The sequence below is a fragment of the Bipolaris zeicola genome (genome assembly GCF_000523435.1).
Source record: "Bipolaris zeicola 26-R-13 unplaced genomic scaffold scaffold_76, whole genome shotgun sequence".
Classification (NCBI taxonomy): domain Eukaryota; kingdom Fungi; phylum Ascomycota; class Dothideomycetes; order Pleosporales; family Pleosporaceae; genus Bipolaris; species Bipolaris zeicola.
The window spans coordinates 93,247-112,813 of record NW_006912125.1 but is presented as its reverse complement, the minus strand read 5'-3'; the positions used below and the strand labels follow the sequence as shown (position 1 = coordinate 112,813).

The window sequence follows — 19,567 nt, the reverse complement described above, 5'->3', positions numbered from 1 at the left end:
GACGTGGACGTCCATAGGCCCTCCGCCATCTCGTCACTTGTCAAGGAGAGAATCCTTCTTGTTACTTGTAACATAGGAGTCTTGCTATGGGTCATTTGTATTTGTTCTTGTATTTATAGCGTTCATGAAGCATGACATTGCGAACAACGTTTTTAATGAGCGGGGCATAAAGAATAGAACAAATTCATAACTTGAAGAAAAAATACCATTGTAGCATTTGAAATGGTCAGCAGTGCGCCTCTTAACGGCTTCCATTGTTTGCATCTGTCTGGCTCATAGTATATTAAATTAATTATTTTAGAAAAGAATAGTAGGCTACACTCTAACCAGCTACACATAGGTATTAAAAAAACCAACTTTATAGTTAAAGTATATGGTCAGATAATTTAGAGAAGAATTACGTTAGTAAGAGTCTACTTTTAAAACTCTAGGAAATAGTTTAGTAGTACTACTAAAAGCCTCTTAAGGTATATCCCTGTTAGGCATACCGCTATTAGGCACGATAACCAATATACGGTTATGACGAAGGCAGTAACAGCGAACTACAATTGCGACGAAAGCCGCAACAGCGAACCGTAGTTGCAATAAGGGCACGCAGTGTAGCAGGGTGCTCCGATGCCTACAGACTCGCAATATCGTCAGTCTGTCTCTCCCACCTCTCTTACCTCTCTTACTTCTGTTACTTCTATTATCTCATCTATAGATGTACGCCAATAGGCGTGACTAGGTTAACTGTGGGTGTAACGAAGGCAACCGAACAGCCCCTTGGCGTGACTCGGCTTCCGCTGTTCTCCCGCCACTTGGCCCGAGCTTCAACATTTTGTAGAGAGCTTCGTTCGCTGTCCACCACCCCCTTACGAGCAAGCACATATACACCAATCACCCATCATGGATCCAAAACGCCGCAAGACCGGCGATCAAGACGTCAGCGCGCTCCGCCTCGCGTCGCGACAAAAGTACCTTGCTGAACGAGAGGCGCAACAACTCGCCATCCTCCGCCGCCAAGTCGCCGATGAAGCAGAGGAGGAAGAGAGATTAGGATCCAGGCTATCAGAGAGGGAGCGCAAAGAGTTTGCAAAGAACAGAGAGACTCTGAGGTTGGCCGAAGCAAGAAATGCCATTGACGAGCACCGCGATGGGTTCATGATCCCCGATGCCGACTTCTCGAACAAGGCCGAAGTGCTCAACCGTCGTGACGATGCGAGCCACTTCAAGTCGGAATACCAGCAGTGGGAGGAAGACCAGATGAACAAGATCAAAAGTCAGACCAAGAAAGCCGAGCGAGTGCAGGAGGACGACTATGAATTCGTCTTCGATACTTCGAATCAGATTCAATTCCAACAAGACATTTCGAGTCGCATCGATCCCGCTAAACAGGCTCTCCAAGCCCAACTCGACTCGGCAGAAAAGCGGGCCAAGACTATTGATGAGGTTCGCAAAAGTCTACCTGTTTACAAGTACCGCGAGGAAATACTCGATGCCGTTTCCAAGTATCAAACACTTGTTGTAGTCGGTGATACTGGGTCGGGAAAGACGACGCAAATTCCTCAATTCGCGGCTGAGGCTGGCTACACGAAGACTGGATCGATTGCAATCACACAGCCCAGACGAGTAGCAGCCATGAGCGTGGCTAAGCGTGTTGCAGAAGAGTATGGATGCAAGCTAGGTCACGAAGTTGGCTACAGTGTCCGTTTTGACGACAAGACAAGCGACAAGACCATTGTCAAGTTCGCTACAGATGGTGTACTTCTACGCGAGGCTATGACCGATCCCTTATTGTCAAACTACTCTGTGGTGATGATCGACGAGGCACACGAGAGATCAATCGCTTCAGATCTTCTGCTCTGCCTATGCCGTGAAGTTTGCCGTGCCAGGCCAGAGTTCAAGCTGCTGGTCCTTTCTGCCACGATCAACGCATCCAAATTCTCAAAATATTTCGACGATGCACCTACGTTTTATGTCGAAGGCAGGACCTTCCCGATTAATATTCTCTACACGAGCGCCCCAGAAGCCAACTACCTTAGCGCCGGTATCACGTCCGCTCTCCAAATTCACTTGGCTGCAGAGCTTCCGGGAGACATCCTCATGTTCCTTACCGGAGAGGAAGAGATCCAAGCTGCCGTGGAGAACATAGAAACAACCATGAAGAAGTTGGGCGGGCGAGCTAAAGAACTGATTGTTTGTCCGCTGTACAGTGCGCTTCCGCCAGATGCACAAGCTAAAGTCTTTGAGCCTACGCCACCCAATGCCAGAAAGCTGGTCATTTCTACCGACATTGCTGAGACATCGCTAACTATAGACGGCATTCGCCATGTCATTGACTCGGGCTATAGCAAGCAGAGTAATTACATATCGTCAAACGGCATCAGCTCGCTGATCGTTAGCCCCATTTCTCGTGCAAGCGCCAACCAGCGGGCAGGACGTGCTGGACGCACAAGCGAGGGATATTGCTACCGCCTGTATACAAAACACGCCTTCTACAATGAGCTCAGCGAAACTACTGAGCCCGAGCTACTGCGCGCAAACCTGGATGGTGTCGTCTTGACGCTAAAGGCTTTAGGCATCGACAATCTGCTTGAGTTTGAGTTCCTGGATCCTCCATCAAGCACATCTCTTATCAAGTCTCTGGAGAATCTGTACGCGCTGGGAGCTCTGGACTCTACTGGAAAATTAACTCGACTTGGCCGACGAATGGCAGAATTGCCACTTGACATCAAACTTTCCAAGGCTATACTTGCTTCGGAGAAGTACGGCTGTCGCGAGGAGATACTGTCAATTGTCAGTGTGTTGGGAGAGTCAGCCTCACTTTTCCTCCGGCCAAAAGACAAAAGAGTGGCGGCAGATGCTGCTCGAGCCCGCTTCAGCAGCAAAGAAGGTGGTGACTTCATGACGTTTCTCAATATATGGGACCAGTTTGAGGACAGTGGCTTTGACAGTCGATGGGCGACTGAGAATTTTCTACAGTGGAGATGCCTCAATCGAGCTCGCGACGTGCGCGACCAGTTGACCAAGCTCTGTGATCGCGTCGAGGTACCATTTTCCAGCTGTGGTAGCACGAATCATGTTGCTATTCGTAAGTGCATAACATCAGCTTATTTTATCAATGCTGCCAGGCTAGCACGCGACGGATTGAGTTATCGTGCAATTTCCAACAGCGGGATGACCATCTTCATACATCCATCGTCAAGTTTGATCGAGAACCGTCCAAAATGGATCGTCTATTTCGAGATCGTAGAGTCGTCCAAGACTTATGCACGAGCCGTTCTGCCTATCAGTCCAGAATGGCTAGTCGAGGTAGCGCCTCACATGCACACAGAGAGCTCCATTGGTAAGCTTGGCGACGACAAGAAGATGCCAAAGGAGAAATCGATAGTTCCGGCGACAGGACGACGGTGAAGTAGCTCTGTACGGCGTGCGAAGGAGAGGGGAGGGGTAAAGATGTCGTTTTCTATCCACGCGGCAGTGCTGAGCTAGTTTGGGATATTGATAACATCACGTGGATCTTCTCGAACAATGAGACCAGGCCTACACCCCTAGCGTCCAGGTATATTGCGGGAAAGAAGTCGGCCTCTCTTTTGTTTCAAAAGCATTGGAATTAGGCGTTATGGTAATGGGAAGGGCGAACGCTTGCTGATATGATACCCTGTGTGAATTGTTTTTTGGGGGGTGGTTTCCTTGGGTACAGGCTCGCGCATGCCTCTACGGAGTGATTTTGAAAAATAGACCGTTTCAATGACTGAGATCCAATACAAGGGGAGCAACTTCGGTGAAGGCGGATCGGCCATATATGATTACTCAAACAGTATAATACAGGGTGCTGGCAATTGCAACATGGTGCAGGTGAGCTACCGGTGAACTAGTTGGTGTGGGGAGCATAGCGTTCATTCTTGTGGGGGTTTGGGTGGGTCTGGCAGCTGTGACAGGCGATTGTCACCTTTGGGCGTAGAGTCGGCATGGAAATGTGCAGAGCGAGGCGTAGAAGTGCCGTCGTCCCAGAACTCGACGTCGCCCTCGGCACTCAGAGAACCTTTCTTGATTAGGCTTCCCTTTTCGCGCATGAGATCTTCGATGGTAAGGGACTTGTCTGAGAAAACCTTTATGCAATGAGCGTGTGTATCTGGGTAGAAAGCTCATGGTAAGGGTACCTTGAGATGGTCGCTGATCAGATGTCTGTTCTTACAGCCTGGACACTGGATTAAGACTGTTCCATGATGGTAACCCTGCTTTGATAATCGGTGCGACGAGCGTGTCTTGCAGACGTTGCAGGTGAAGGTGAGCTCGTACGAGGGGACTTGGTCGCGTTCTAACCGTGAGTCTGGGGCAGTGGTGGACGTGGGAGCGGCCGTGTTTGACTCGAAGCGGACAGTGGAGGGGACTGGCGCTCGCAATGGTGCGGGCGCTGGGCGGAGGACAGTGAATGTTTGCCGTGTGTGCAGGAAGCGTTTTGCGGACGCTGGGATGCGAGCAGTAGAGACGTTTAGTCTTGTCCCAGGCACGGCACTTCGGGCGAATGCGCGCAGTAAAGACGGTGAGGAGCGCATGGCGGCTGTCTGGGCGTGGAGTTTGAGATAGCAGGTCATGCCCGCGGGCAAAAGAATGATTAAAGTTGATCGACCGCCAAGCAATGACGATGACAGCCGCGGCCATTCAGCGGGGACTCTTACCTGACCTCATCCCTCATCTCTCACGCCCTTGCGCACCTCTCCAGCCATTCTTTTCCGATTCATTGTTTCTTTGCAGCGCACGAGCATGCTGGTGCTCTGCTAAACATACGCACCCTTGTTCTCCGACCTCTCCCGCCACACCAAGCCTTGCAGCCACCATCGACCTTGCTCCGCTCTCAACCGCACCAAGATCTTGTGCTTTTGAACATTCCACTCTACCCTCGAGACACTACCAAACATGATTGCAGGACGGGGCAGGCAGCGGATAAGGCCCCCACGAAGGGTAAGTTTTGCGCATTCGCCCTTGCCGTCCCACACTGATCATGTCACGCTCATAGGGTCTACATGGCGATGAGATTGATTTCGAGAACACATGGGGCACCATCGAGGCGGCCTTTCGCGAAATACATACAAAAAATGCATCTAAGCTGTCATACGAGGAGTTGTACCGCCACGCCTACCGTATCGTCCTCAAGAAGAAGGGCGAAAATCTATACAATAAGGTCCACGAATTCGAGAGCAACTGGCTGAGCACCGAGGTCCGCAGCACTATCCAGCAACTAATATCCCCAAACCTCCTCGTAAATCCGCAGAGTATAGGCGGAACCACGCCCAACGAGCGACGCGTCGCTGGCGAAAAGTTTCTAAAGGGACTGCGGCAGGCATGGAGTGACCACCAAATCTGCACAAGCATGCTGGCAGACGTGCTCATGTATATGGTGAGGCTGGAACCTCTTCATAACATACAAAGAGTCAACACAAGCTAACATATGTGATAAAGGATCGTGTCTATTGTGCCGACCACCGCCGACCCTCTATCTACAACGCTGCCATGGTTCTGTTTCGCGACGAGATTCTAAATTCGCCAGTATCTCCATCCGACGCTCGCACTATTCTCGGCCTGCTAAGTTACATCATCCTCGACCAGATCCAGATGGAACGCGATGGCGATGTCATTGACAAGCAACTTATCAAATCCTGTGTATGGATGTTGGAAGGCTTGCATGAGGCTGACATAGAATCCGAAGAACAACGATTATACAACACTTCATTCGAGAAGGAGTACTTAGAGACAAGCAGCACTTTTTACCGGGGCGAATCCGAATTGTTGCTACGCGACTGCCATGCGGGTGCATATTGCAAACATGCGCGACGAAGAATTTACGAGGAAGACGAGCGCTGCAAGCAGACATTGCTAGAGAGCACTGGACCCAAGATTCAGAAGGTAGTGGAGGACGAGTTGATCAAAAACCGCATACACGAGCTTGTCGAAATGGAGAGTGGCGTGCGCTTCATGATTGACAATCATAGGCTTGAAGAGCTAAATCTCATCTACGATCTGAACAGGCGTGTAGATGACAAGAAGATGGAAATCACTCGCGCCATTCAGCAGCGCATCGTGGATATGGGTTCGGATATCAACAAGGATGCAATTGCCGCGTCGCAGGCGCCTGCTGTTGTGCCCGTCGCCGATCCTGCTGACAAGGCCAAGGGCCCTGTACAAGAAAAGAGTCTGAACCAGCAGACAGTCGCTGCGATCAAGTGGGTTGAGGATGTCCTTGCACTCAAAGACAGGTTTGACAAAATCTGGCGAGAGTCTTTTGAGTCCGATCCATTGTTACAGCAGGCGCAAACGCAGAGTTTCACTGACTTCATCAACTCTCCAACCTTCCCACGCTCATCAGAGTACATCTCTCTCTTCATCGACGAGAATATGAAAAAGGGTATCAAGGGCAAGACCGAGTCTGAGATCGACGCGGTTTTAGAAAAGGCCATTATACTACTGCGATATGTTCAAGACAAGGATCTCTTCGAGCGCTACTACAAGAAGCATCTATGCCGACGATTGTTGATGAACAAGTCGATCAGCAACGAAGTCGAAAAGCAGATGATTTCAAAGATGAAGATTGAGCTCGGCAACAACTTTACGCTGAAGCTAGAGGCCATGTTCAAGGACATGACCATTTCCGAAGAGCTAACCGCTGGCTTCAAGAAACATGTTGAAGGATTGGGCGATAAGGACCCAAAGCGAATCGAGCTATCCATCAACGTGCTTACAAGCATGACATGGCCTCTTGAGACAATGGGTGGCGCAGCTGCCGACGAAGAAGATCAGCGGCCACGGTGCAATTACCCTGCCGTTATTGATAAGCTCAGGCGTGGATTTGAGAAGTTCTATAGCCAGAAGCACTCTGGCCGACAACTTACCTGGCTAGCCAACATGGGTTCGGCAGACATCAAGGCTGTTTTCCCCAAAGTACCGCAAAAGGACGGCTCGTTCAAGGAGCGTCGTCACGAGCTTAACGTGTCAACATACGGCATGGTTATCCTGCTCTTATTCAACGATCTCGCTCCAAATCAACACATCACTTTTGAGGAGATCCAGGCACGGACCAACATACCACCTAGTGACTTGATCAGAAACCTTCAGTCGCTTGCTGTAGCGCCAAAGACGCGTATTCTAGTAAAAGAGCCCATGTCCAAGGACGTGAAGCCTACCGATCGCTTCTTCTTCAACGAAGGCTTCCAAGGCAAGTTTGTCAAGATCAAAGTTGGCGTCGTTAGTGGAGGAAACAAGGTTGAGAGTGATCGCGAGCGGCGAGAAACAGAAAAGAAGAACGACGATTCGCGAGGCTTCTGTATCGAGGCTGCTGTTGTGCGAATCATGAAGTACGTAATTTGTTGTACCATGTACTGTGTCGCATGCTAACCAGCTTCCTTAGGCAACGCAAAGAGCTATCGCATCAACAACTCATGTCAGAGACGCTCAGCCAACTGGTTGGGCAGTTCAAACCTGAGGTCAACATGGTCAAGAAGCGTATCGAGTCGCTTATTGAACGTGAATACCTTGAGCGCATAGAGGGCGCACAGGTTGACTCGTATAGGTATTTGGCGTAAGAACTTCGCCTAGCCGCATTGGGTTTTTATTTGCCTTTCATGGAGTTTTATGTTTAGGGCGAGCATCGATTTGGCACTGGGAAGGATCAGCATTGCAGAACGCATAGCATAGGCGTCAAAGGCATGATGATGATGAACATTATCAGCAGACTATCTGTGGATACTCTTTACGAGACGAGAAGCATTAAGTAGTTATTCATCATGAAATCATATGATTCTCGGCTCGTTGATCAAGGTTTCTTCTGTTTTGAACTCTGCTCCATCTCTTATCGACTGTGAACACGGCTTCTCAGAATCGGGTGGATATGTAGTTTGCAAGTTCAAAGTCATGTGTGACGCAGATTGGCGAGTATCGTTTGGTTGAAATATTACAAGATGGGCAATTCTTCGTCTTGATTTTCAAGTAACCCCCTGTAGTCTTACCTATATCTTCCAACAATCTTCCTCCTCTTCTCAAACGCGTCTCCGGCAGCGGATCCCGAACCTCTTGGACCATCGCCAACAGGCCTCTTCCTACTCCTCTCCAAGCTTCCCAAATTACCGCCCTTCTTCTGCGTAAGTCGTTCAATGCGGTCAATGCCCGCGCCCAAACTTCTCCATTCCTCGCCTCCGAAACCACCATCGCGCTGCTGCCGGGCCTTTTTCCTAGCAGCCTCCTTTTTGCTCTCTGGAGCCAAGCGAGTAAAGTTTGCTTCTTCATATTCGCGTCGTTCATTCTCTTCGCGGCGCTCACGCTCGGATTTGGTGTGCCGGCCGCCCTGTGTAATGGTAGAACCAATACTGGGCTCAGCGATGGGAGCAGTGGAGAGCTCAGTGGCGATGAATTCATCCAGAGTAGCTGATTTTCCTGGACGGCGCTCTCGTCGCGCTTCGCGACCTTCTGGAGTCGGCATGGCCATGGGTGTAATCTTGGGGGGCCTGTAGATGCCGTCTTTTGCAGATTCACGAGCGCGTTCCTGACTGGCTTCCGTCTTTTGGCGTGTAACTTGGGCACGTCGGGGGCCGTATGCCATTTCGTCTTCGTCTTCTTCCGTCTGTGCGGACCCAGCTGATTCGGCATCGCTCACATCTGAATCGGATCCCGTGTCTGTCTTTATCTTCTTGGGTCTTGAAGCCAAACTTGTAGGAGCCTGGGTAGTGCGACGAGTGGCATCATCTGCTGTCCTCAAAATCTTGTCGATTTGGTATTTCAGACGGCTTTCGAGGGGGCGAACGCCCTTTTCCAGGTAGATCCTTAGTTCAACAAGCTTTTGAACGACTTCATCCTGAGGGTGCAGATCTGCCTCTTTCTGGTTGCTTTTCCGTGACCTCAGTTTTAGGAGAATAAGGAAAACTAGGTTTTGCAGGTAGCTCAGAAGCAGCTCGTTCTTTACGTCCAGCAGGGAGATTCCTTCCTTTGGAGGCACGATATCATCATTGGGCAGCGCTTCGGTAGCAGATTGAATAGATGTCGTGAGGGTCGCGAGGAGCGACTCGAGCGAGTTGTCGACAGCCATGATGTTGGAGATGCAGTCGTGGTTGTGTTTTGTCGCGCGCAGACACCCAAGTTGCAAAGAAATTTTAGTGGGTCCGGCTACGCTAACGCACGAGCCGGGTAGGGTCAAGTATGCACCAATCACCTTGTCTTCAAGTCAAAATGTTTTCGGCAAGTAGCATCTCTGCGCTTTCGGTAGCGTTTGGTGACTTTCTTCCACTTGAATCAACTTTCATGTGATTGATGACATCTCTCGTAGAACTCATGTTTCGCGACTTCATGATTTGTTACTATGTTACTAACTACCTTGGGCAACCCGAGAACCCAACTGGTGCCTATCCATCCGCTTTCGTTTTAGAAATCAACCTAGCCAATAGATCACCGGACGATTATAAGTATTCTCTCAGGGCCATTTTCGGTATAGTTGGAAAGGGAACAAAGTACTTGTCAAAGTGTATGCGTGTGTTTCAGATAACACGCTACGAGCAAGGTGCGGCCGGCATTTACTTTGCCGGCAGATACGGTCAAGCTCACGTGATGAATCGTTTGTAGCTCATTATACTACATTGTCAATGAACCCCTTAAAGAGGCGGAATGTTGAGAAACTCTTAATATTACGGATGATTCTGGACGATAATACTCCAAACTTAAGGACAGGGTATAGTTGCGTACCTAGCAATACGAACTGGTCTAGATGTGATGAACTCATAAGTCACCTGGAGGCCGTATATAGCCCGAGGGAAGATCGGAGATTGAGAAAATCTTATTCGTACGAACGCAAGATGACAACGATGAAGGATCCAACAATCTTGAAACAAATTTTATCATGACGCGTGGATAGATGGCGAGCAGATGGACAGGCGAGAGCGTATTGGGCTGACACGATTGTATTCTGTAAGAGGGATTTGCTTGGCTAGGAACGGGCTGAAAACGCAGCCCGAGCGCTCGATGGCGATTGTACATCGTCGGTGAAATTTATACTTTACGGCTAGGGGCATTCTATGCTGCTTCTGGAACTTCTCCACGACCCACATCCACCTAATCGGGTCTGCAATGACATCCAGTCGTGTGCCACCAGACCGCAGCACCATAATGGTATGAGGAGACACAGCGCCATGTCTTGAAGATGTTCTTCTCACAAGACTTCAAGTATTTGGTAGTGGTAGTGGTGGCGGCACGAGCTCCCGTCTACCCGACTGTGGCGTCGTCTTAATCCGAACATCACCAATGGTAACGCAGGCACTCAAGCACCAGGCATGACCTCTTCAGCAGATACGGGTTAGAGTTTGACATCGTCATATCCCGTGGGTTGCAGAAGCCGGTCTTCAAAATACCTGGGGTTTGACTAGCTTAAGCTCCGGATCCTAGTGGCATACTATCCATACGGCATTAAGCGATGATTGCTACTGCGGATGCCTCGGCACGTGAACAAGTACAATATGATTTTGCGACGATCTGTTTTGCTTGTGGCTGTTTCGCCTCCTGCTGATGGGCATTGTGTAGACACGATAGTTATGGATTTGCACAAAAATGTACTGGCGGGTTGTACATACATAGGTTCATCCATAGAAGGCCATCGGTGAAGGCTGCGCAGCGTTAGTTCGGCTAAGCCCCGGTGCCTATCAGCTAAAGACTATGAGCCAATAGTGACGGTACTAATATCTCAGATGAAGAGCTGACGACAGCTCCCCTCTCACCTACCACGCGACCCCCTCCTACACACCCTCCTCACCCCTGCTCAGCATCATCTTACTGTTTAGAGACCGGTTTCTCGAAGGTTTCAAAGAACTTTCTACCCATTTTCCAGAAGGCCCGAAAGCTAGGCGTGCGGGTAAAGGCGTTTAAGCTCACAAGGTGTTGGGTGTGCAGGGGGTTGGGTACCCCGGTACCGTGCTGCATGATATAGATTACACTTGTGCGGGGGACTTGCGTTAGTCACTGTTTTGTGCGTGTGGGTATGGATATGTGTGGGTGTTCAGAATTGTGCCGTGTGTGTGTGCGCGCGCGCGTACGCCATGTATGTGTTACCGTGTTAGGGTGTTATGCACGAGGGCAGAGCTAGGTAAGTCGAGTAGTATGTATGTATGTATGTATGTATGTACAAAGGCACGTCACAATCACTGCCGGGAACATGGTCAGAGCTGGATGCAAAAGGTTGACATGGGGCATGGGCATTGTTTCTAATTGGCAAAGCTTTGTGCTGGTCCACCATAAGAAATCTTCTTTCACGCCCATCATCCTAGAACTGGCAATGGCCAGCGGCTCAGGCCAACGTCCCGTGGCGGGGCCGGGTTCGTATGGCTAGTATACATTCCAGTCTCCACAGAACGTCCTTTCAATTCATCACTTTTATTTATTCGCTGATTATCCGGTCTTTCTCTGCCATGGGGGTATAGGCAATTGGGTAACCTTCTCCATTAGGATGCGGCTCTTCCGGAGCATGCATCCTTTTCCTTGGCTGGTTGTCTTCTGCCAAGCACTTTCATCGTGCTTGCAATATTGGGTTCGCCTTGCAAAGTCGCCCCCAGATGCCACGCCACGACTGGACTCACCAATCATGACAGCTGTAAAAGGCAAAGCTTAGGATGTTGCAAAGATTCCAAGGCTGATCGTCGTCTGTGCGGAGCACATACATACAATAGGTAAGTGATAGGGTATGTAGGTACCGACATAGGACGCCGGGTGTGCAGGTCTGTGCTTGACCTCAGAACTGGGTTGGTCCGACTACCCCGCTCTTGTCTCGTATATGATAGTCAACGTCGCGTGTAGTGAGGACTTCCTAATGCATATGTGCGCGGAGCTCACCAAAAATGGAAGGCAAATCTTGCAGCGGAGTCGATAATGGACATTGCCCCTAGTCCTGTAGGAGCCGTTCTGCCCGGTAGTCACAAGGCGCCAGATGGTGCCTTGCATAATGCCTGGCAACTACCATGATTCAAGTCCCTCAAACTTCAAATTTGAGTCCTGCTGTTCGTAGCCACATCTGTCGCTTTCCCTCGGCTTCACGTATAATCTCAGCAGAGAGACGAAGACTGGGCGCAAGATGCGCGTAGCGCTCCATCTCTAGAACAACGTTGTTTATGATATCGTCCATTGTTGCAGGTGGCGGAAGAAGCTGCGATAAAGAAGGTGTCATAGTTGCACCCATGATGAGCAGTGTTTGCGAGATGATACTAGAGCATGGTTAGCTTATGCACGAATGGCTTGGATGGTGAACTCACGAAAGAGCGCCTTGGAACAAATAAGGCAGATGTCCAGCATGGTGCGCAGTAATGTATTCCAATTGACGAACGCATGCTTCAAGGCACTTGTGGCAGTTATCCTGCACACTGGAGTCCATGGCAAGAGATTCGTCTTGTAACACAAGAAGCACATAGGGTCGGAAGATGATTGTGCGGCATGCAAAGTAGCGTAGTCTCAGTACGGTCTGGACGGGGTTCTGCAGTGGCACTCTGTCGAGCGGGAACTGCATGGCTGGCGGTAATCCAGCATACCACTGGTTCAATTGGTAATCTAGCTCCACGACCAGTGGGTCTAGTTGCGCAATCGAGGTAGCAGCTGGGCCTTTCGAGTATGGCGTCGTTCGGATGTAGAGCATAGAGCTTACGCGGTTGAGTAGTCTCCGGAGAGCAATCTCGGCGAGGAAATACCAGAGCTCATCGCGACCAACAGCATCGGTTCCCAGGTCTTCAAAGCCAGTTGGAAGTGAGAATCCTTCTTCAAACTGTGCTATACCAGAGTGAGGAAGATCAAGCTCTGCCAACAGATCACTCTCAATCATGACTGCATTCCAATACACTCTCTTGCCCAGCTCCTCTTCGGCAGGAGACACGCGACCAGGCGCGCTCAACAGGAGTTGAAGCTTCATGCTCGCGCCCGACAATACGTTCCAGGCCTCGACGGGACGCACAAGGTATACCAAGTACGCTGCGGCTAGGATCTGACATTGTGCAGCAACCATGTTGTTCCTTGTCATTACGGTGGGCAGCAAGCTCCAGGCTGCAGCAAAGTACGCCAAGCCCGGAGGATCCTTCTCCGGATTCTGCTGTGTGATGCTGCCTGTGCTTGCAGCATGACCAAGCGCAAGCACCAGGAGCACTATGCAGCTTTCAGGGCCATCCCGGAATCCATGGCTGAGGGCAGTCTGATAGTGGGCACTCCAGGTGTAGGGGTTGACAACGGCGTAGAAGACGTTGACTCTCTCGAAATACGCTTGAACATATGCGCCTGTATTGGAGAGATCTAGCCCGCGACTGACTCCGAGGCTTACGGATTCCCTAGTCATCTCGAGCTGGAGAAGGATCTTGGCGTCATACTGGCGAGAAACGAGCTCGCGGATCATTGGTGACGACAGCAGATTAAGCGCGGCAGTATTATGGGTCTTTGGCATGGTCGAGATATTTGAAGGATGGTTGGTCCATGTGCCGATGCCGTTGATCGGCTGAACCATGCCGAGATGGGGTATATTGCCGCTACCGCGGGCGAGAAAATCTTCGCTGGTCGAGTTGCTGGCTGCGGGCGAGTGGGAAGAGAGAGAGAAGTTACTGGTAAGACCGGATTGGAGCAGGCCTTCGATGCGGTTCAAGTGTTCCAGAATGAGCTTGTCGCCTGCGTCAAGCTTGATGCCGGGTTCGCGGTAGATGCATTCTGCGTTGAGCTCTGTGCAAAGCCTGCACTTTGGCCTGGTTCCATCACATCGCGACTTGCGTGACCGACATATCTCACACTAGTTGATGTCAGTTTCTGGGCCAGAGGAAGGTTGTGGAACAAGATGAAAGCAAAGTGGCTGATGTACCGCAATAGTTGCGCGCCGCCGCGGATAGTCTATTGTGTCGGTACTTGGACGCTTCTTGTTTGTTGGGCGTGGCTCTGTGCTGGCACCGTTGGTGCCGTTGCTGGTGGGCGCGATACCATTTGACTGTGCGGGCGGGGTGGTGTCGTTGGACATTTCCCGGTCGGTACCAGAGGATTGTGACATGTTGCGGGGTCGCTTCTTGAAGGTACTGTTTACACTACCACTTCCCGAGAACAAGCCATTGGGGGACTCGAGGAGATGGGGAGATCTTAGAGTGGATTTAAGCACGAAGTTATTGGTGTCTGGCAGAGTGGAGAGATTGAGGCAGAAGGCGTCACGGGGAAAGCCTCCATTGGTGGTGGCCGCTGACACGGGGCTGATCTCTGGAGAAGGAGTGATTGCGGCCATGATTGGTGGACGAGTAGACAATGGCCGGGGGGTAGTCCTACACTTTGGGGCTGGGGCGTCCAGCCACGATATCGAGACTACGTGCTTGACGGGTAGGCGGTATGGGTAGGATGGGGAGGGAAGGGGAGGGGTGTACTTGGCATGTAGTAGTAGTAGTGGTGGTGGTAGTAGGCAGTAGGTGAGTAGGCTGACGGCAACAAGGTAGCAAAAGACATGAGAGGGCCGGGCCAGCAGCGATTATAACCACAGCTAATCTCGCGTCCGTCTAGCTCTACACATGTGCAAAACATGGCTCGCGAGATGAGCGGCGCAAATGCGGGGATGACAAGGGGCGTCAAGTACTCCACGTTCGGCTCAGACAATCAATAACAGCGGCGGCAGAGGATCCTCCCAGACCAGGATGGCGAGTCGTCAGCGAAAGGGCAGCGTGTATCGTCGCCTCCCCACAGCGGGCGCAGTTGACAGGCATGAGGGGTGTGGGTGTGGGTGTGTGTGTGTGTGTGTGTGCGGTAATCGGCTGCTTACAGAGAAGGGTGCAGGAAGCACGGAGCCGTTGACAGTGATTTGCTGATTAGCTGTTGCGGTAGTGGTGGTGGTGGTGGGAGTGGCAGTGGTGGGAAGCAAGCGAACACCAGGGCCGGGATAGCAGCAGCCCGCCAGCAGTGCTCGCAACGCACCCAGCCGGCCGCTCCATGGGCACAGCGGCCAACGACGAGACGAGGGCGAGGGCTACAGGCTTGGCAAAGAGGGTCCAACACTGACTGCCATGACCATGACCATGACCATGACCACGACCACGACCCAGCAGCGGCAGTGTGGACCTGCATAAACTGCGTCTCCTGATCATTCACGCCCGGCCCCGACATGGTCGACAGCATTTCCATATTGCCCCCAAGCCACTCGAACTCGACGCGAAGCTCTGCTCTCCGTCTGATAGGCACGCCTGGGCTTCGGTGCAGCTCCTCCTCATATCGGAGCGCCCCTCATATTGCCATGGCCGCCTTGGGCCCGCCCTGTGCCTGTAAGAGCCGTCAAACGGCGCCTGGCTGGGATGCACCCAAGTAGAGCACCCGTCCCATCTACGACCTGACTTGGCCATCCACCTCCGGACCTGCAACACTGGCGACCTGGTGCTTAGTGCCGCCGAGGCCAGACGCAGTGGGTTGCTTCCTTTGGCATAGCCTAGTCGAGAGTTCAGATGACCGGGTGGTATGTGCGACCTTGATGCGGACAGGCCTCGCCCTGGGTCAGCAATCCTGATCTGCGCATCGAGCGCTTGAACCCTCCCGCAATGCGGCCCTTGGTGGAGCACGCCTTGGATACTCGTGTAGTCCATGTCTACCGCCATCTTCTCAGTGTACAAGACCGCAGCGGAGGGCGGACGGTTGCGTCTTGGACATAGTCAAGCAGATGCTCATGGCCCTTGGGCCTTGGTGGAGAATAGCCGGTGGGTGACTCTGACGGCCATGTAGAGTAGCGTCACGCAACAACATGTACAAGACCGACAATGATCCGATCGACTGGAGCCCATACTTGCATGTCCCCGGCAACAATGCCTCTGTCGAGTACGGCTCACGGCCACCGCGTCGACGTCATGCCAAAGTATGGATATGATTACTGTCTTGCCTAGAGTAGCGGCAGACGCTGCCCTGTTGCCAGGAAACACGGCATCAGAGCGAGCGTTTCGGCACTAGCAAACTTTGGCCACGGTGCCCTGTAAGCCCATGACAAGTATCGTGCATGTCGCGGAGAGCCCCCGAACAACGGGCAATCTACATGACTGTTGACATCCAGTGCCGAGACTGCAAACCCACACAAGCCCTATGATATTGTTGCCTCCCTCCAACCAGAAAAATGGCTTTTGGCTATCTGCCCTCGTAATCTGCAATAAATGACACTGCAAGCACAGACTCATTGTCTGGTTATGGACATCCCTTGCTGTATCGGTGCAGTGGCTGAACGACCTGCCATCTTTCCCGTCCACAAGGAGCAAGTCCATCCATCCCTACAACATGGATGCAGCCACAGACCCAAACTGCATCTCATAGTACATTTGTACCTCCGAATCCTCCTTCAGTGATTTTCTTCTTCTTCTTCTTCTTCTTCTTCTTCTTCTTCTTCTTCTTCTTCTTCTTCTTCTTTCCCATCCAAGAAACTTGCACTACTCATCATGTTGCCGCTGCTTGTGTTACACAAACAAGCTCGTCACCATGTTGGCGGTAAAGGAAGGAGCACTTCGGCCGCTGCCTCGCAAACAAAGCAGCAACAGAAAGGCTGCCGTTACTGCTGATTCTTCTACTACCCTACAGACCATCATTTCATCAAATCCCCAAAGTTTTATCTACGCCCACGCAAGTGACCTACAAAACGGAATTCCACGCAGCCAACTACTCCCTCAAGCAAACCCCACACAAGACCTGTACGGTGTGGATAGTCTACGTTGCCGCACATGAAATCTGAAGCAGTCGAAGCTTTTGCATCCAAGACAATGAGGCCAGAAGCATTGGAGGCTGCCAAGGCATTGGTAGACCAGGAAAACAGACAGCCAGCGTCAACAGGCTCATCTGGCACAGAGCAGGTATGCTATAAGCGCCTCCTCAAAGCACAATGCTAGTCTGACTGGTCAATTGCAGCCTCAGGATACCCCAAACAATGTTCCGACTACGGTCACACACTCACCTTCGCCCTCACAAAACACCGTACGCAGCACACACGACACTAGCGACGATGCTTCTCGGCCAAAGGGAAAGGAGATATGTGATACAACACCGGGAGAGGAAACCGACAAGCGCAAGGGGTAGGGCAGTGCTTGAACCAGCATGTTGAGCACATGGTGATGAAGCGGCGAATGATGGATTTGCACGAGCTGAACAAGGAGAGAAATGGTGCATGACGCCCTGTTTACTTTGATTCATCTGTACGTTATGGAAGTCAACCAAACAGACTTATCAAACACTACATTGCGTTACGGAACAGATACCAGTACGTCTCTAGAACCTCACACAGCACAGCTGAAATACGAGGGGAAAAGTGGGGGAACCATGCGTACATACGTACTAGTCCACGCTAGGTAACCTCGGCTTCGCGCCAGCAACCAAGCATCTCATCATCACGTCGACACAACTGTGCAACACAACTTTTTCCCCCCATCACAAGCCAGGAACCTCAAACCTCACAGCATCTCGATAGCACATTGTCTCCCCAGCTCGAACACCCAAGACCAGCAATTGTACATTGTCAATCGCAACAATGGCATCGGTAACCTCGCAATCACACCCACTCCTGCTCGCAACTAGTGCAGCCTACGGCGTGCTAGCCCTAGGCCACACGGTAAATACAATTCTTGCCCTTTGAGCCGAAACTAGTACTACTACCATTGATGCAAATATCTGATGTATTTTTTCCTTGTCGGTGATTACAGATGAAAGGCCTCGATCAATTCAAACATCCAACCATGAACACGCTTCCGCTTGTGCTTCGTGGCGCCTCCAAGATTGGCTGGTACGAAGGCAGTGGCTTCTTTGTTATCATGAGTAAGTCTTTTTTTCTTTTCTTTTCTTCTTCTTCTTCTTCTTCTTCTACCTTCTTTTCTCTTTTTTTTTAATAATATCAAAACTGTACCGATGAAAAAGAGAATGGAAAATCAACCTACTTACTACTAATAATGCTAACTTTGTTTTTTTTCTCTCAAGGCATCCTCAATTACAAGTGGTCTCAGGTTGGAGTGTACGACATATATGACAAGAGCATTGCTGCCGTCTTGACAGGACTCTTGGCTGCCGCTGGTGCGGCTTATTGGAAATCAAACGATAAGCCAACCGCCGTCACGCTGGCTACAGTGGCTATCCTGCAGGGTCTTGGCGTGAGGAACGGGTGGTACCATCGCTCTTTTTAGACTGTCTTGTGCTGACTAGCAGGCCCCATCGCTATCAGGATCACATTTGCACGCACGATATTGTACTCGAGCCAAAGTTTGAGAGAACGCAAGCATTATTACTTCTGGGCCAGGTCTGCTACCAAGGCACCGTGTTGTACAGATAATCCGTGTGAAATCGTAAAAAGCAACCCGTGTAATGGGGTATAGAACACTGCCCTGATGCCACCCACCATGATGATCCGAATGCACCACATTCATACAAAAAAAACCCCAGTTCCCATACCATGAATCATAATCCATCATCAATCTCCCTGCCAGGAGCCCCATTCATGTGAAGAAACAAGATGGAAATGCTCTAGACAAGGCCATGCCTACTTATCGGCTTTTTTGACCTTGCTAGCCTTGTCGGCCTTCAGAACAAGGACAGGAACTGCTCGCTTGTCGTTACCAAGTAGGCGCTCAAGCCGAGCAATGTAGTACTCCTCAAAGGTCTTGCTAGAGTCCATCTTGACCTCGTCAGCTGCTAGCTGCTCAAGGCGCAAGAAAGCGCGGTTGGCGGTGTCCTCGAGCTCCTCAGCCCAGTTGCTCTTTTCCGTGACGCCTTCGCTCCTCAAGCTGTCGCTGCCACCATGAACCGCCGGCTCGATACAAGCTGTGCCCATTTCCATCAGGGTAGAGGGAAAGCAAGGGGCAACCGAGCTAGTGGGCAAGTCATCCGAGGTGAAGCTCAAGTACTCAGCAATACGTGGGTTGGCGGCAGGAGAGCCCAGGGCGATAGGCACTGTGCCCTCGGTCACACTGATCGGAGCAAGAGACCTACGAGTGTGTCTGTTCTTGCCGCTATCGCCCACTACCTCGGAAATGCTGGCCATGTCGGCCTCGTCATCTTCGGCGACCGAAGGCTCAGGAGAATAGTTGACTGATCCCGCATCTCCTTCATGCTGACGCAGCTTGCGGTTATCGAGTTTCAACTTAGCCAGTCTATCACCGATAGCGCTAATACCGCGACCGCGAGTCGTAGGGTTGCGGTAGACGATGGAGGGCTCCGGGGAACCGACCACTGGTGTGTTGATGGGAGGGGAAGGATAACCGGCCTCCTCGGCGGCTTCGTTGAGCGACTCCTGAATAGGAGCAAGAATATTAGCAACGGCGGCGTAGTCTATCTCTGGTGGGGGATCGACTGGCTCATTGGCAAACGGAATGCCGTCAGGCTCGGTGACTGGAGTGGGATTGGGCGCCGACGGAGCATCCGATTGGCAATCCAGCGACATGGCTTTGGCCATCATGATGGAAATCATTGGTGAAGTCTTAGTAGCGATATCTGGTGTGTTGCTGCTTCTTGTGAGTATGGCGGAGAAATACTCGCGCTGTGGTTGGTCGGACAGAAGTCAAGGCAGGTGGAGCAAAAGGAGCAGCAACGAGCGGTTACCTACATTCAAATGATGTGTTTT

The 19,567-nt window shown here is 51.2% G+C and overlaps 11 protein-coding genes across 11 annotated transcripts; 6 read left to right on the top strand and 5 right to left on the bottom strand.

Annotated features, from left to right (window-relative positions):
- Window positions 1-888: 888 nt before the first annotated feature.
- Window positions 889-3,396, top strand: COCCADRAFT_96359 (uncharacterized protein; the record flags this gene model as incomplete). The annotated part of the gene is made up of 2 exons (XM_007714232.1): window positions 889-1,490; window positions 1,875-3,396. The coding sequence occupies 2 exons, from the start codon at window positions 889-891 to the stop codon at window positions 3,394-3,396; spliced, it is 2,124 nt and encodes a 707-aa protein (XP_007712422.1).
- A 485-nt stretch (window positions 3,397-3,881) lies between these two features.
- COCCADRAFT_96387 (uncharacterized protein) lies at window positions 3,882-4,541 on the bottom strand (the record flags this gene model as incomplete). Its single annotated transcript, XM_007714231.1, has 2 exons — window positions 3,882-4,094; window positions 4,146-4,541. 2 exons carry the CDS (start codon window positions 4,539-4,541, stop codon window positions 3,882-3,884), a joined length of 609 nt encoding a protein of 202 aa, XP_007712421.1.
- Window positions 4,542-4,902: 361 nt separating this feature from the next.
- Window positions 4,903-7,562, top strand: COCCADRAFT_5157 (uncharacterized protein; the record flags this gene model as incomplete). The annotated part of the gene is made up of 4 exons (XM_007714181.1): window positions 4,903-4,947; window positions 5,003-5,383; window positions 5,446-7,334; window positions 7,388-7,562. The coding sequence occupies 4 exons, from the start codon at window positions 4,903-4,905 to the stop codon at window positions 7,560-7,562; spliced, it is 2,490 nt and encodes an 829-aa protein (XP_007712371.1).
- A 419-nt stretch (window positions 7,563-7,981) lies between these two features.
- Window positions 7,982-9,058, bottom strand: COCCADRAFT_26371 (uncharacterized protein; the record flags this gene model as incomplete). The annotated part of the gene is made up of 1 exon (XM_007714190.1): window positions 7,982-9,058. The coding sequence occupies one exon, from the start codon at window positions 9,056-9,058 to the stop codon at window positions 7,982-7,984; it is 1,077 nt and encodes a 358-aa protein (XP_007712380.1).
- Window positions 9,059-9,741: 683 nt separating this feature from the next.
- Window positions 9,742-10,127, bottom strand: COCCADRAFT_36889 (uncharacterized protein; the record flags this gene model as incomplete). The annotated part of the gene is made up of 2 exons (XM_007714230.1): window positions 9,742-9,844; window positions 9,895-10,127. 2 exons carry the CDS (start codon window positions 10,125-10,127, stop codon window positions 9,742-9,744), a joined length of 336 nt encoding a protein of 111 aa, XP_007712420.1.
- Window positions 10,128-11,980: 1,853 nt separating this feature from the next.
- COCCADRAFT_96484 (uncharacterized protein) lies at window positions 11,981-14,239 on the bottom strand (the record flags this gene model as incomplete). Its single annotated transcript, XM_007714229.1, has 3 exons — window positions 11,981-12,209; window positions 12,258-13,762; window positions 13,832-14,239. 3 exons carry the CDS (start codon window positions 14,237-14,239, stop codon window positions 11,981-11,983), a joined length of 2,142 nt encoding a protein of 713 aa, XP_007712419.1.
- Window positions 14,240-14,639: 400 nt separating this feature from the next.
- On the top strand, window positions 14,640-15,329 carry COCCADRAFT_26369 (uncharacterized protein; the record flags this gene model as incomplete). The annotated part of the gene is made up of 3 exons (XM_007714189.1): window positions 14,640-14,725; window positions 14,779-15,052; window positions 15,177-15,329. 3 exons carry the CDS (start codon window positions 14,640-14,642, stop codon window positions 15,327-15,329), a joined length of 513 nt encoding a protein of 170 aa, XP_007712379.1.
- Window positions 15,330-16,449: 1,120 nt separating this feature from the next.
- On the top strand, window positions 16,450-16,692 carry COCCADRAFT_96435 (uncharacterized protein; the record flags this gene model as incomplete). The annotated part of the gene is made up of 1 exon (XM_007714228.1): window positions 16,450-16,692. The coding sequence occupies one exon, from the start codon at window positions 16,450-16,452 to the stop codon at window positions 16,690-16,692; it is 243 nt and encodes an 80-aa protein (XP_007712418.1).
- On the top strand, window positions 16,689-17,040 carry COCCADRAFT_5154 (uncharacterized protein; the record flags this gene model as incomplete). The annotated part of the gene is made up of 2 exons (XM_007714180.1): window positions 16,689-16,817; window positions 16,873-17,040. 2 exons carry the CDS (start codon window positions 16,689-16,691, stop codon window positions 17,038-17,040), a joined length of 297 nt encoding a protein of 98 aa, XP_007712370.1.
- A 448-nt stretch (window positions 17,041-17,488) lies between these two features.
- COCCADRAFT_96446 (uncharacterized protein) lies at window positions 17,489-18,134 on the top strand (the record flags this gene model as incomplete). The annotated part of the gene is made up of 3 exons (XM_007714227.1): window positions 17,489-17,569; window positions 17,661-17,772; window positions 17,932-18,134. The coding sequence occupies 3 exons, from the start codon at window positions 17,489-17,491 to the stop codon at window positions 18,132-18,134; spliced, it is 396 nt and encodes a 131-aa protein (XP_007712417.1).
- A 353-nt stretch (window positions 18,135-18,487) lies between these two features.
- COCCADRAFT_96377 (uncharacterized protein) lies at window positions 18,488-19,414 on the bottom strand (the record flags this gene model as incomplete). The annotated part of the gene is made up of 1 exon (XM_007714226.1): window positions 18,488-19,414. One exon carries the CDS (start codon window positions 19,412-19,414, stop codon window positions 18,488-18,490), a length of 927 nt encoding a protein of 308 aa, XP_007712416.1.
- Window positions 19,415-19,567: the final 153 nt, after the last annotated feature.